General features: G+C 37.5%; 1 protein-coding gene across 2 annotated transcripts; it reads right to left on the bottom strand.

Annotated features, from left to right (window-relative positions):
• Positions 1 to 185: 185 nt before the first annotated feature.
• Positions 186 to 3,514, bottom strand: RB195_003373 (uncharacterized protein; the record flags this gene model as incomplete). 2 transcript variants are annotated; one of them, XM_013446837.2, is made up of 9 exons in its annotated part: positions 186 to 378; positions 453 to 613; positions 1,080 to 1,251; positions 1,348 to 1,553; positions 2,028 to 2,085; positions 2,182 to 2,296; positions 2,489 to 2,581; positions 3,091 to 3,211; positions 3,335 to 3,514. In XM_013446837.2, the coding sequence occupies 9 exons, from the start codon at positions 3,512 to 3,514 to the stop codon at positions 186 to 188; spliced, it is 1,299 nt and encodes a 432-aa protein (XP_013302291.2). The 2 variants fall into 2 exon arrangements, with proteins under 2 accessions (XP_013302291.2, XP_064056881.1); XM_064201000.1 differs by having other exon boundaries at positions 3,335 to 3,439.
• Between the last annotated feature and the right edge of the window lie 11,549 nt (positions 3,515 to 15,063).

Raw genomic sequence — 15,063 nt, 5'->3', positions numbered from 1 at the left:
ATAGACACAAAAATACAATACATGGAAAGGTCTACGACCATTATATAAATAAACAGTAAAACATGCATAATAGTAAGATAAATGAAGAATAAATCAATGTAAAAATCCACTCTAATATAAATATATACGATGAGAATCACAAAGTGAAAGGTGCCTTGACCTGTTTGAAAACCAAAGATCATTCGTCACTCGTCTCCAAACCACGCCCTCTTGTCCAGAACTGTTAACCGTCCTTCACCCATTTGCATCGCCACTCCACCTTTTGTCCACCCGCTATGACCGATGCCACGGACCTTCCGCAAGAGTCGGCCAACGGCGGCATCAGCACGTTCTTGTGAGCACTCCTCCAACTTCAATTTTATCTCTCTTGAAGAATCGCTGAAGTAAGCCGTGAAGAACTAGCAAAAATTAAGAAAAAGAAGGCCAGGCCAAAAAATCTTCCCCTTACGTACCTGGCCAGTTGGATCCAGTAGCCAATAACTTTCGCCGTATCAGCGACCGTTCCATGACAGATGTGGATCACTTCCAACACGCCAACTTCCGGCATTGTAGTCAATACCCGCAAAAGTGCGGATCTGTCTGGTAAGTCATCAATGGAGAACGTGGAATCTACCTGAAAACTCGAGAAAATAAAATGCAAGAAGGATATGGGCATTACTTCAAAAGATATTTGATTGATTCAGAAGAAAAAGTTTAGTTTAGAAAGAATTTTGAAGGGTATTTACGTTGAGTGGACAATGAAAAGGAGGAGATAGATGGAAATCCATCGAACTTCGGCTTAGATAAAAGAAAAACTGGGGAGGAACGTAACTAAGGATTTTTTTAATGTTCTAAACTGCACATCTCACATGAGCATTATCAAAGGGAATCTAACGGCTAGATATTACAGAGAATATATATTCTAAACCGCTACGCCGTTACGCTTCACCGAAGCGCCTCAAGGGAAACGTCGTACGCAATTGCGTACGTGCTTCATGTGGTTTTGACCCTACTATAGATTTCTATAGCGTGCTCATTCTGATCTCATTACAAAAACAAAACAAGAAAGCGAGTTTTCGGGCGTTTATACTAACACGTACTTGTATAAGTAGGTTCTCAAGCTTCTCAACCATCGTCTTTGCGTCTTTTGAAGAGAATATTGTGGGTTTTATCTGCTCTCCAACAACAGCCAGCTCCACCAATCTCCCACCGCTGCTCATACGGAACAGATCTGATGGCTGGAGGTCGTAAATTCCTGTTAGGATTAAGGATCTGAAAATTTCAATAACAGTGCACTGTAGTGACAACGTCATTTCACATCCACTGTATTGATTAACACACCAAACATTTTAAAAGAACACGACTCACTCGAGGGGTTTCTTGTCCAACGCTTCGATTAAATGCGGTCTGCTCCATTTATCCAAACGACAGGGTTCATACTGTAACCGCGAGAGTGCTTGACATTGGGACACCGCAGACCACAGCTGTACGGTTTGTTGATGCGTGTGTAGACGACAATGACGAAAGCGTAGCGATGAAATAGTGCGGCGGGAGAGGAGGATCAGCGAGGATATCTGAAGCGAAATTTCCTTAGTATATGCGAAAAAAACAAGTTTTACTTAGACTGGTACATCATATATACTACAGTTATCTTGTATTACGACATTTGGCGCTCTCATCACCCTCTTTCTTACTCCAACCTGCCGTTTTGTGTGTACTTGGTGCAAACTTCCGTTTTTCTTTTTAAATACACCTTAACTAGTTAAACTGATCCCTTTTACATAGGTAGAGCTGTAAAGAAACTAGTAAGGTCAACAGGTAACAACACTAAAGTACTCTTCAAAAGTACAGTAATCGCTGCGATAGCGTTACACTGAGCGAAGACGAACGTGAAAAGATCAAATGGATCTATGATTGGAGCCACAATTTTGCTTTTGTGATATTAAAGTCCTCAGTAAATCAAAAAGTACAGTTACGGTATATAATATCAAGAATCAGAACTACCTTTACTCATAGAAAAAAAAAGATACAATAGATATTTCACCCACCCAATCAGCGTCACTTGCTCTGATACTCCCGACTACAGTAAGTTCTTCCAGATGGAACCTAAAGGTAAATTGAGAGACTCTCAAATTTTGAAAAGTTTGTTGTCACGAGAAAAAATTTGAACAACTATTCAGCTGTCTTCTCAAAGAGTTTTACCTCATTCTGTTTGATCCGCTATTGATAGCCTGATAATATTCGACAATGGTTTGTATAATGTGACCATTCCATGGTGAATCCAGCCATAAGTGAGTGACACCAGTGATGCGTGACACTGAAAATGGGTAAATGTCGCTTCATTTGTAAATAAACGCGGCATAATCGTCATATGACACAATAAAATACAATAGACCAATCAAAAACTACGCTATTGATAGAAGGAAACGTAGGAGACCTTCGCACAGAAAAAATATAGTGTTCAACTCAAAAGTACTGAAGGAGTACCAAGAGAAAAGCAACAACCAACCAAGAGCAGTCATCACTGAACGCGCGTTCGTGTAGTTGAATGTAATTGCATCATCGACGATTTTGAAGCCAGGGAGATCGGCAAGCACATAGCCTGAAAAAAAAAACTACGCCATTCCTCAGACTAGAAACTTCCAGATTTTTCAAAAATCCTTTTTCCCCTCGACCACACGCTTCATTTATTTCACCGATTTTGTCAACATGGGATGGTACCGTAACCATTTCAAATTCAAACGGTCGGTGAAGAATTCACAACGAGTTACGACGGGTTACGGTACAACTGAAGGTTGCTAGCCAAATATTTGGAAGATAGGCCAAAATTCCCAACAAATGACTCGATTTCCCCTCAGAACGATACATGGATCTGTTCAGAAAGAAGAACGGGGAGCGGGGGGCTGATGTTATAGTGAATTATTCAGGCAAGAGGGTCGTGGCTACAGTAACCCACTACCAACAGAGCACCTACAGTGTGCGCTCTTATGTTGCATAATATGAAAAAAGAAGTTCCTTTCGATCTTCTCTCACCCGCCCACAGAAAAGCAAAACAATTTGTCCTATGGTTAGTGCAGGAGCAACTGAAATTTACTTTAAAAATTAGCTCACCTGCCAACACGTCCATATAGTCACAATGAAGCTCAATATTCCCACGTGCATCTGATCGAATGAAGATAAAGGGAAGAACTAACGGCATACGATCCACAAGCGCCTGTATATGCCGCGAAACCTGTGAAAAGAACGTTTAATTACCAGTTCGCAAAGTCAGAAAAGTTCCACACAAATAATTAACGTCAATTAGAAAAACTGTTCAAAAGGCGTCGTAGGACTGTACTTCAAGGGACCGACTTACCCCTCTCATTTTTACTCGATCGGTGAGATCCAAATGTTTCAGGACTTCCTCCATCACAAGATCATCGAGCACAACTGCAGGTGCAGTCTTCGGTGCCTTTTTCATGAGACTTTTTAACCTGTGTTGACATTCGAGGATTTTCTTTTTGGTGACCCGCCAAAGCAACCGTGATCGATTCATAATTATCTAGAACACAAAATATATTCTGAATAGTACACCATAAACTATAGCACGAGGAAAATCACAGAAACGAAAATCACACGACAAAGATATCGTTCAAATTCGCGTGCAATTCAGGAGATCTACAATAATTCGGGCACCGTGGAGAAGAAAAAACTTTCAACTGTCAACATTAGAGAGGTGTTTATTTTACGTATAATGCGTAGGTTTACCAAAACTATTAAATCGCAAACATTACTGCGAAGCATTTAATGTTGCCTTGTCTTCTGCTCAAATTAAATATTACCTCAAAAAAGGAAAATACTCCGAAAATTAGAGAGGTGTTGATTTTCCTGGCCATAATCTAACACCGAACCGATGAATCGAACTTCAATACTAGGTCAATATTTATTTTACAGAACTCTTATTATATTACTACTGTATTATTTTACATTTAAAAAAACAAAAAAAATAATAAGAAAAAATATAACTGTTTTATTTTACATTATATGTAAATTACTATATTTTTAATATTATTACTCAACTATTTTACTCGAGGAAATATTGATTAAAAATTTAATTGTTGTCACAACGAAATAAAATATTTATTACAAAATATTTAAGTTCGTTTTGATAACTATTTCATATCATAGGTCAGAGGTTTGGTGTCGTACGCTTTTTTTCGAGCTGTGAACAGCAAAAATGAGCATTCAACTGGTTACGGTAATGGAACACAGTACGAGACAGTTGGTTTTTAACTAGTTGTTCTCGTAGTATGAGGTGACTATCCATATTGTGACTCATTACCTCACAGTATAAGAATTGAAAATGAATGGAACATAGAAACGAATGAATATATGAGAAAACAAGAAAACATCGACGACTCTCTATTTACTTTAATAAGAAAGAAAAATTTTAGCTACTGAGAAATATTATTACTGTTACTACCATAGAGTTTATCTAGGAAGAAACCAAGCGAAAAAATCTAATTTATATGTTCTCAGAAAGGGACCTAATCGGTCAACGAGGAGAAATGAAATGAAACAACGAAGAAATGAAACAATGGAGAAATGAACCGACGAAGAAATGAAAAAAGAACCGCAATATTCATCTCAACAGTGGTTTGAAACCAACAAAATCTTGTCCATGTAGCGTATGAAACTACAAAATCTAACCACCTCTCATTTTTTGCTCCCTTATTTTCTATTTAATTCTACAGAACAGGACAGGAATAATTTTCTGGATTGTTCTACCTATAAAAGAGCCATTAACAAGGTGATAAAACAACGACGCACAAATTGGAAAGCGGAGCGGAACAAAGAAAACAGCAATCACGAAATGAGAAAGGAACGCAGAAATCAAAAACCCTGCAAACCATACATGACACTTGAAAAATTGAACTTCTTCAGCAAAGATCATATCAGCTGATCGACTAAATCCAGATATTATAAGATGCAAATCACGAAAAAGTAGCGCTCCTGGAAAAGGAAATAAACGCAGAAAAGGTATGTCCCAGTCTTAAGTACCCCTTATACAAGTGCCTTCAGAAGAAATTGTGTAATTCCCAAACAGTCGCCTCAGTGACTTGCCGATGGAAAGACTTTCGAGGCTTTCGGTGTTCGCACCATACTGGCGACATGGGAAAGAGTGCAGTTCCCGAAGTACGGTAGCGGTGAATGACCTCATATCGCTGCCGTCTCCGCATTTAGTGCAACGCATGACGCACGCCTAGGACGTGGAGGCGGGCGTGGCCTAGTAGTGCTTTTTTTCTGCGATGATGAAAACGGGAAGTAAGGAAGACGACACGGAGGATGGTGGATCCAGTGTGAAAGTTGCAATTTCGCGTGTTGCACACGCCCGAATATCAGCTGGATTTTGGAAAATCTCCAAAAAAAACATGTGCTGCCTCGCGATAAAGTCAAGCTGACACTCATTTTCCTTATCTAAAATCTTTCAAACGCTGCATATGGCGACGATTTCCTGCACACATTTAAACCAGAAACAAACTAATCCATGATAGCTGAATTCTCCAAAGCTTACGGTTTATGAAAAGCGAATCAAGCAATTTCAGAAACAGTTTCCGACAGGGATCACAGAATTTTGCATTGTTATTCGTTGCTGTCACGTCAATAAAAAACCTCTTAGATTCCTCTGTGAAAAACTTCTAAAGAAATGGAATGTTCCAAAAAATTTTCTCTCTTATCATTACGAAACTTTAAGGAGCAATCACATCAATTTACTACTGTTATGAAAAATAAATACAACAGCATGCGTTCCTCATTAAATTAGTGAAGATCACATTCTCAGCGACATTTTCTCTGGATTATAATTATGGAGAAAAACGAAAGCTATTAGCATTGACGTATAATAGCGTCAGTTAAACTCCTTGAACAGATGAAACCAACTATTGAGCAAAAAAAAAAAATACCGCTATTACAAAGAAAAATATTGTTCTATTATTATTTAAAAAAAAACACTCCATCTATTCCATTACTGTTAAAATTAGTAAAGATTATTGGTAAATTTCTATTATTACCATTAACTATTATTATAATTCTAGCTATATCGTAATAAATGGTGTTAATATTATCTAATTATACGCCATACAGGCATCTTATAAACCTTTTTCTAATGTTTTTATGATTAGACAAAAGACTACGTACTCTTTCGATGCTGCTAAAAGCATCTTTAAAAAACTTCAGAGGTCAGTTGAATAAAGAATTGGATTAAGTCGCTACATATACATTAATAATAATAATCAACTACTAGTAGATTCGAAATGACCACCCTCTTTAGTACTTTTTTGTAATTCAGCATTCTCAGGAATGTCTGAGCTGCTACATTCCTAAACACCAAAAAATATCCTCTGCTAGGATTTATTTTGAATATTTTTTCCTTCCCTCCTGGATATTTCCACGAGCGAACGTACGCAGAAAATCAAAAAATGCTATTGGCGTTTGAAACAGCAGAAGATCATTGTTCGTATAAGTTCGTGTCCGATTTCTATGGATGCATTACAACAGAGGAGATTGCTAAGATATTGAAAATGTTGAAAAGTAATATTTATATGCACACGTTTATTATTTATTTTCTTATTTTTTATATATACTTCATATTTATTATTTATATTTATTACTTTCAAGGCCAATTACGCGTGCATAAACCTCAAACGATTCCGAATAAAAGTGAACATGGTGGCGCATTCGAAGCGGATTAATTAGCGCCAGACATTTTAGTCAAATTTACTTTATTTATTAATAGTATTTAAAGATGAAATCTACGTACTACATTAGATATTATACATTATATAAGCCTGTATTATATATCTATGATCATTTATACATATAGAATAAATTTCAGTTAATTTCTTAATTAATTTATAATTTCAGCTGTTGAAGTTTATCTTTGGATCGAGCACGAACTCAAGAAATGCTCCAACGTTATCTCAAACGCTCACAACCCATATCCTCCAAACGTCAGCGAATCAGCGAATTCTGCATAGGTGCTTCTTTTGAAAATGGCTAATCCTCTACTCAAGTTACATTTCTATTTATTCTAGTCACCAAGGTTGCAAGATTTATGGCAAATAGTCGGAAAAGAACCCAAGAATAAGGATAAAAAGATGATGGCAAGAAAACCCCCGAAGTCCCGCTAATCAAGAGCACTCCGAAAGATCAGCGCTAATCGATTGCTTCAACGTTCCATGCAAAAGTTTTGCAATTTCCCCCCAATCACCGCTTCTAATCGCTCATTGTTCTAACGACTGCGCTCTCGCTTCTATCGACACATCAAACGTTACGAGCATAAGCATACGATTAAATCGTGGGAGCACAATGAGGCGATAATCGCCCAGTGGCAAGTCACACCTACGTAGTCACAAAATTGTGCTGCTTTGTGTAGCATAAACAGAGGCCACCATAACCGAAACGACGTAAATAGCACCACGAAGCCAAGAAAATGCTGGAAAACCCGTGTCAATTAGAGAACAGGAAATTGCCATCGAATCCTCTCGAACCGCAAGATGATTAATTGCGTCTACGAAAAGGATTCTATCGTTCGACAAAAGGGGTGCAGCTTAAAATTGGATCGAAGCGCGTTCTGAAGCGAAAACATCGCTTTATCAGCCTTAGGTCTCGAGAAAAAGGTAACATGATCCATTCGCGAGGGAACACCTCTCCGCAGTCATACGATCCAAGGACATAAAAACTCCAAATCTAGTATCTTCAGGCTAGAAGAGGGTACAGAAATTTGCGCTTTTCTCTACAGAAACACAGAAAGCCACAGAAACAATAGCGAACCTACCGAAAATTGAAATGAAACGAGCTTTTCGAAGCACTAGTTACAAGACTTTGTCATCAACTGTTCCATTCCAACCTTAGAAATGGTTACTAAGGTAACACAAGTCAGCATGCAATAAAGAGCAAATGCTAATGCTAATCAGAAAAAAAAAGTTGGCGAAACTGAAAATAGCATAAGGAAGTAAATTAAGATGAGGACGTAAAAATAGAAATGTAGAAAAAAAAAAGAACAGGGAGAGGTAGGGCGAAAAAAAAGAGTACAGATAAGTGAATGAGTAAGAGAAATAACAAAGGAGAGAAGTAACCTAGAACTCGTGCAAATGTCGAATTGTGAAAGAAGTTGCATACAAACGGAAAAAAAAACAAGATTGGAAAAAATAGAAGAAGAGGAAACAAAAGGAAAAGGAAAAAAGAGGGAGACAAGGCGGGAGAATTTTAGCCAGAAAAAAAATACATGAAAAGTAGAGGTGGAAGGGAAGAGCTCAAGAAAAGCAAAAGATTCGAAAGAAAAAAGTGAAGAGAAGAAGAAAATGAAATAAAGAAAGTCACAGAAATATGAAGAATAATTTTGTACAGGAAAAAGATAAAAAAAGTAGTTCAAACAGTAGAACATACCTAGGAATAAGAAGAGAGCTAAGAGTCAAGGAAGCAGAAAAATTAAGAGACGATCATAACAACGAGGATAGCGACAACTGGTGGGATTAGAGAAATGGAAGAGTAAAGGGGAAAGCTAGAGAAAGTTGAGGGAAAGGAATAATGAGATTTGAAAGAGAGCGAAGAAAGAAGAAAGAGAAAGAGGAAGAAAGAAGAGAAGACGAAAAATGGAATGAAAAAACGAAGAAAAGTAGCATTGAAATCAAAAGAGGCACACAGCTGAAAGAATTCATACATTCTCCAACAATTCTGCGTCATCTCTCCCTTCATATGGGCTACATACATGTAACAAAACTTCCGTCTAGACATCGTCGTTGAAAAATCACCTGACGTCAAATGATTCACGCCGCATCAACCGAAATGCGAAGATTCCCATGTACTGGACAACGTCAGCGCTGAAAAAGTACGAATAGTGTAATCGTGGGAGATTTCATATCCGTATTGGGCTAACATTCTCACAAGTGCATATCAATTATCTTGAACACACCACATAATTGCTACTGTTCATTTCCGCTTGAACGCGGATGCAGCGATCATTGAAGGTTCTCCGACATCAATGTTCGGTCTAAGATCTAATTACATTTGAGTTAACATGAACATGACATTCTCTGACATGAATCTTTTTCTTTTTTTTAGGAGAAACATTTTTAAGCGAATATCAGAACCAAATAAGGTCAGTAAGACCGCGTTGGGATCGACAGAAACGGATTTACTCAGAAGGAAACCTCTCAGATAGGTGAAACCGTTAGAAAAGAACAGGAAGCACCACAACAGAACTCTTTTGGCCACGAACTGCTTTCCCTGACGGGCGGAAATGATTCTCAGGAAAGGACCTACCGCTCTCATGCCCATGTTTCGGTTTTTGTCACCACGATGTTGCGCAAGGATTCAAACTTGCCGTGTGTATGTTGTGCGTGTGTCTGTGAAGGACAATGACAATTTGTATTCCCACGAACTTGGCAACATGAGGGCGGGAACGACGAGATGTATGGGGGTTGAAGGCGCTGAGCGCAGATGATAAATGAGAACACGAATCGCATCAGAGCCGCCGATAATAAAGAACTGTCTATGAAGCCAGATGATGATACATGGAAATGGTAGATGTGTCCGATTTTTCGAATGACACAGGCCACAAGTTTTAAACGGTGGAGGACTCGTGAAAAGGATAACGAGGGCCGAAAAGGGAAGAGGAGTGATCTAAAAGGAGGCTAAGCAAGACGATTAGAAAAAAAAAGCGATGGATGTCGCTAAAAAAAAGAATACGGTAAATATAATAGGTGTAGCAATAAAAGAGCAACAAAATCCAACGAACTTCATTAACGAATTTGAATGTAGTCCTGAATCCAAAAGATTTTTAAAAGAATATCTCATTCTGAATAATGTGATTCATCGCGATTCTACATTCATCACGTGCTTTCTAAATACACGCATTAATTTTAAAAATATGTAATATTTTAATGTATACAATTATTCTTAATACTAAATAGAACGTCTTAATATTATATGCTATTAATATTCACATAAATTTTTAAAAACCTTGGAAAACACCAAGAATTCCACGAAAAAGAAGTGAGTGGATACCAAGAAAAAAACAGTTCTGTGCTTTATGAGAGTGGTAAAATAGAAAATAGTACTAGTTACGAGAAATCGCTAGAAAAAGGTTAGTTCGGAATAAATTTACTGATGAGGACTTTGTTTATGGAGCCATTAATGGAAAATCCTGCTACTGAACGAGATATTCAGTTTAAGTTTCATCACTTACAAGTAACGCCCCTTTCCAATTTAAAAAAAAAAAACAGCACCAACAAGCAGAGGAACTTCCGTCTCGCTCAGAACCACTTCAAAGTACGGATACTCATGCTAACGAACATCATTGAACTTTCTATTCAAAACCATTAGACATTAAAATAAAATATTGTGATCGAGATAAAAGCAGATAAACGCAATCTCGGGTTTCTTACTTAATTGTAGAAAAAGATTGCTACAAAGATCATCCCAACACCATTACTAAAATTCCAAAAGTTTCGGTTCCAAAAAAACGACGGAGCGGAGTCTCTAAGTTCACAGCGAAAAAGGGTGTCAAACTTAATTGTAAACGTTCCTGCAGCTCATTAGCTCAATTTGGCTTAACTGCGCAATTGGCTTAAAGGCATCACCCCACGAATCTGAGGTGGTGCAGATTTCAGGTGGAGTATTCGTATACAGGATGGGAGACTACGGAGAGGGAGGTAATTCCGTCCATTTCTTGCCAATTGCCGTAAAAAACGGTCCAGAAGATGCGGCGCCACACAAGACTGGCACGCTCCAATCGAACCTCTTCTACAAAATGGTGCGCCAAAACGAATGAAGCCGTATCTTCCGGGCTTTTTTTACGGCAATCAGGAAGAAATGGACGGAATTACCCCCCTCTCCGTAGTCTCCCATCCCGTATACGAATACTCCGCCTGAAATCTGCACCACCTCAGATTCGTGGGGTGATGCTTTTAACTTAGTACCGCCCTTTGAGGCTGCCTGCCTGCTGCCTGTCTGCCTAAATGAGGAATATCGTCTAAGTAGACCGGAGCAATACCGAAGCCCAATGACCAGAATTAGCTGCAAAAAAAGGAAATAAACGAAACACAATAAAAACTAAAAAGAATGCAAAAAACTAAGAAATAGAACCAAATACGAAAACACGACAACATAAAAACTTAGTCATTTTACTCAGTCACTCCCTAACTTCATTAATCTTAGTCTAGTATTACAATTTTAGATTTTAATTTTTAAAACTTCATTGGCTCATAATTTACTCGGTGGTAAATTTGTACAAGCACTTCGTCAGCCATTCGAAAACGCATACAAGCTCGAACAACTTGGAAGACCGCTTTAGGAAATCTTAGAAAAAATCAAAAGTTCACCTTTCGTTCATTAATCACTGAACAAAACCGCATTTCCAATAATATCAATATCCAGAGCTGGTCACACAATATCGCATAGTAGAAGCGCAAATTTATTTCATTATTATTTTATTTATCTTATTTTTTTATTTATTTTCTATTCTATAAAAATATATTCAAAGGGATGAGGATGAAAATGCCGGATCATTAAACACAAGCAATCATCTATTTTTTAAATGAATAGAATAAATAAATAATCCATAGAAAGATGACTCTCATTTTAACTGAAATTGAGTTAATTATCGATAAAAAGTACAACTCTCCTTCAAAAGACGAGTACATTTCTTTTGACGATGGCACGACACAATCAGTACTGTTTTAGGAATCGCAGAATCGTAGAGGGATTCGTGGAGGAAAAAATAAGCATGTGAGAAGGAAGGGCAACTGAAAAGATATTTATATGTGGTGGCCTCCTACTTGCACTTCTACGTCATGCATATGAAATATCATCCAAGTTCGCCATCTTCGATCTACTATGACGTCCGATTAACTGCAATGTACGCAACCGCTATATTAGCCTCTTTTCCTCATCGCATCAGCAAACTCTTTCACACATTTCTAGGTATTTTTTCATGAGGAGCGAGTGACGATCGTCGACAATTTGAGCAATTATCTCTGCTAACGCCTACCACATTCAATTTTGAGAAAATCATCGAACAGAATACATTGGAACTAAGAACTACATTCTTTAGTCATATGAGAACTTTCAAACTGAAAACTCTCTTAAAAAAATATCTTCAAGGTTTGAAAAAAAACTACTAAATACGAGACACCTAAGCGATGTGAAAATTGCAAACACATGCAATAATCCTACGTTTATAGGGCAATGTGGCGCCTGAGCGACGCTGCGAATCTGTGAATATGAGAAAAAGCTTGGATATGTGTCCGTGATATTGTTCAAATATTCAAAAATCTTTCACCAAAAGATGTCGACATATCGAACGACCGTATGTGTGGCCGAACCGGTACATATCACTTCTTCGATGCTAGCAAGTGGCTGTTGAATGGTATGTGAAACAGATGTGCGCTTATTAGTATCATAACCACCAAAATCAATCCAAACTCTGATAGAAAAATTTAAATTTAAAAAGAAAATTCCAGGAAAATTTGAAATCTGATGGAAAAATTAGAATAGTGATCAATAGAAACAACAGTAACAATAGAAAAATTGCAATAGTAAAATTAGGTTCTTAAAACACCCGTTGTTTCTAGAGTTCTACTGAACACGCGGTGTTAAGTAGGAAATTTGCGTAATTTGGTATCTATGTGCCTAGTTATACCAATACAACAAATATTTCACAAAAAAAAAAAAAACGGGAAGAGATGTGATGAGAGTATTTTTCAATTCTCTTTTCCTCTCAGTTCACCCACGAATGATCCAAGTCATTGAATTCCACGAATCCTACCCGGATCAATTACGTCCCGTTGAAGCATTCATCAATGGTTTATGAGAAAATCCTCATTTCCGTCGAATCCAATGTGGTCATACGGGCCTTTTTCGGTTCTTATGTTTTGCTTTTAAAAAAGGCTTTTCGTCGACAAAAAAAAGTGAGATTTTTTCAGGTATTCCTTCAAATGTCATCAAATCACAGGACTCGCAAAGAAAAGCCGTAAAAGTCGTTTAGAATTTTCTGTCCATGCAGAAAAGTCAACAAATTCAAAATGAAGTTGGCGATTATTTTTATTACCTGTCTTCTTTCCTTCGGGGGAAAAAATGCAATGAAAACAGAAAAGTCGCGAATCGTCCTGAATTGCTCTGAAATGTCGCATTTCCATTAAAATAACTACTGATAAAACAACACCTTACAAAGCATCGACGAGAAACTTCAGGAACTTCCCACGCAAAATTTCCTCGTCACGTAGAAAAATTTGAATAGGCATACCGTAATCGCTGTCACCGCTGACAACAAAACGGTCACATCCTAACGCCACATTAACTCTACCGTAACATCTACCGCAAAATGTTGGACAAAATGACGTCCTTCGTTTGGTTAATTCGAACTCTTGATCGGACGTTGTTCATCGTTCATGAAACTGGCCACCGAAGTGGCGATATACCAACAAATCGTCGCTGACTAATGTGGCTTGAAATCGTGCGCCACGAATCTCACACAGTAGCGTCAAATTCGCGCAATTAATACGTTCGAAAATCGTTGTGTCAACGTGGCAACAAATGTGTATTTCATGGTTATTGATCAAATACGTAGGTTAGAAATACATTGCTTGAACCATATCAAATGCAAAAAAAAACTACTAGTATAATTAGTAGCAAATTAGTGTTAGATGTGTATAAATAACTCATACAGTATAATATCTCTGTTGATTCCTCATTCCTCTATAGTCTCATTTTCTCAGAAATAAAAATTCCCACCCTCATGTTCATGTTTGAGGAGCTATCGTAACGAACAAAGCACCAACAAAGTATAGTGGTGCTAGGTCACAGCAGAATGTACCCGTAGCGGTACATATACGGTCACTGGACCATTCTTTTACCCAAGAAAAAAATTTTGGTTCCCATTTAGAACAGAAAACAAAGTGATAGCAAACAAAAAACCGCATGAATTTAACATATATAATTACAACCAAATTTTAAAAAAAAAGACTAAGACAAAGACAAAAACAAAAAAAAAGACAAAAAGACAAAGAAAGAGATTTTTGAAAAAAGAACTATAAAATCTACGATAAACCAATTAAGGTACCTAATAAAATTATCATAAAATACCAGATAATTAAACAACTACTCATACATGGTACTTTTACCTGACCGTGAGCAGGCAGACACGTATGGTAGCGACATGCGGCTAAGTCAAACAATTACATAAGTCAAAGAAGAGAATAAGTCAAAAATTAATCAATAAAGGAGAACAGCGGGGGCTTGAAAACTGTCACTGCGTCAAATGAATATCAGAAAGTACATCCTTCATCTCCTATACGTTCATAAAACGAGACTGACAGTCACTTTTTGAATCGTACATTGGAATATCTATGGAGGATTTCATGGAAGGAGCCAAGTCCAGTAAAATTTGCACTAAGATCACCTTTTCCTCCTTATATATTGTAGAAAAAATATTGTTACACTCTTCCAGCAAAACACATCAACAAGGTATTTCCTTTGATGTTCCAGCCTATATATGTATATGTATATAAGTAGCACCCCTACGATATGTTACTGTAATTTTAAATCGGAGTTCACGTAGGAAAACACGATATTTGTGGCTGTTCGACTTTTTTTCGTAACGTGGTTTCTCCGTGTAGTTTTGAATATGTAACACAAACTCAAAACCATTTCTGAAAACAACAATAACCGGTTATTTGTTTTCGACTAACAAAGAGTTTTGCACCATTGTCCAAAGGTATCGTGAGGTTGAATTCGAAGCGTTCGCACCATTTAGTAAACGATTTCTACGCGGGAAAAGTAGCGAGATTCGCGTTGGAAAAAAAAAGGATTTGAAACGGAGTTCTCAGTAATACTTTGTGTTACGAACGAACTTGCTCTAAGATCTATCTGTCAAAAATTGTAAGGTTCCAAGAAAAAATTGACTACTAGCAACGGAAATTGTATTGCTTCTAAGGCAGCCTTCGCGTAGCGATAAGAGTGCAATCGAGACGCAATCATTTCCGGTGCTCGATGATTAGCGGCATTCTGCTATTTCGAGATAAGGCGACGATTTTCACAGATTAT

This window comes from Necator americanus, chromosome IV (assembly GCF_031761385.1).
Source record: "Necator americanus strain Aroian chromosome IV, whole genome shotgun sequence".
Lineage (NCBI taxonomy): Eukaryota > Metazoa > Nematoda > Chromadorea > Rhabditida > Ancylostomatidae > Necator > Necator americanus.
Note: the sequence above shows the minus strand (reverse complement) of the source record. Positions and strands in the feature narration are given on the sequence as shown.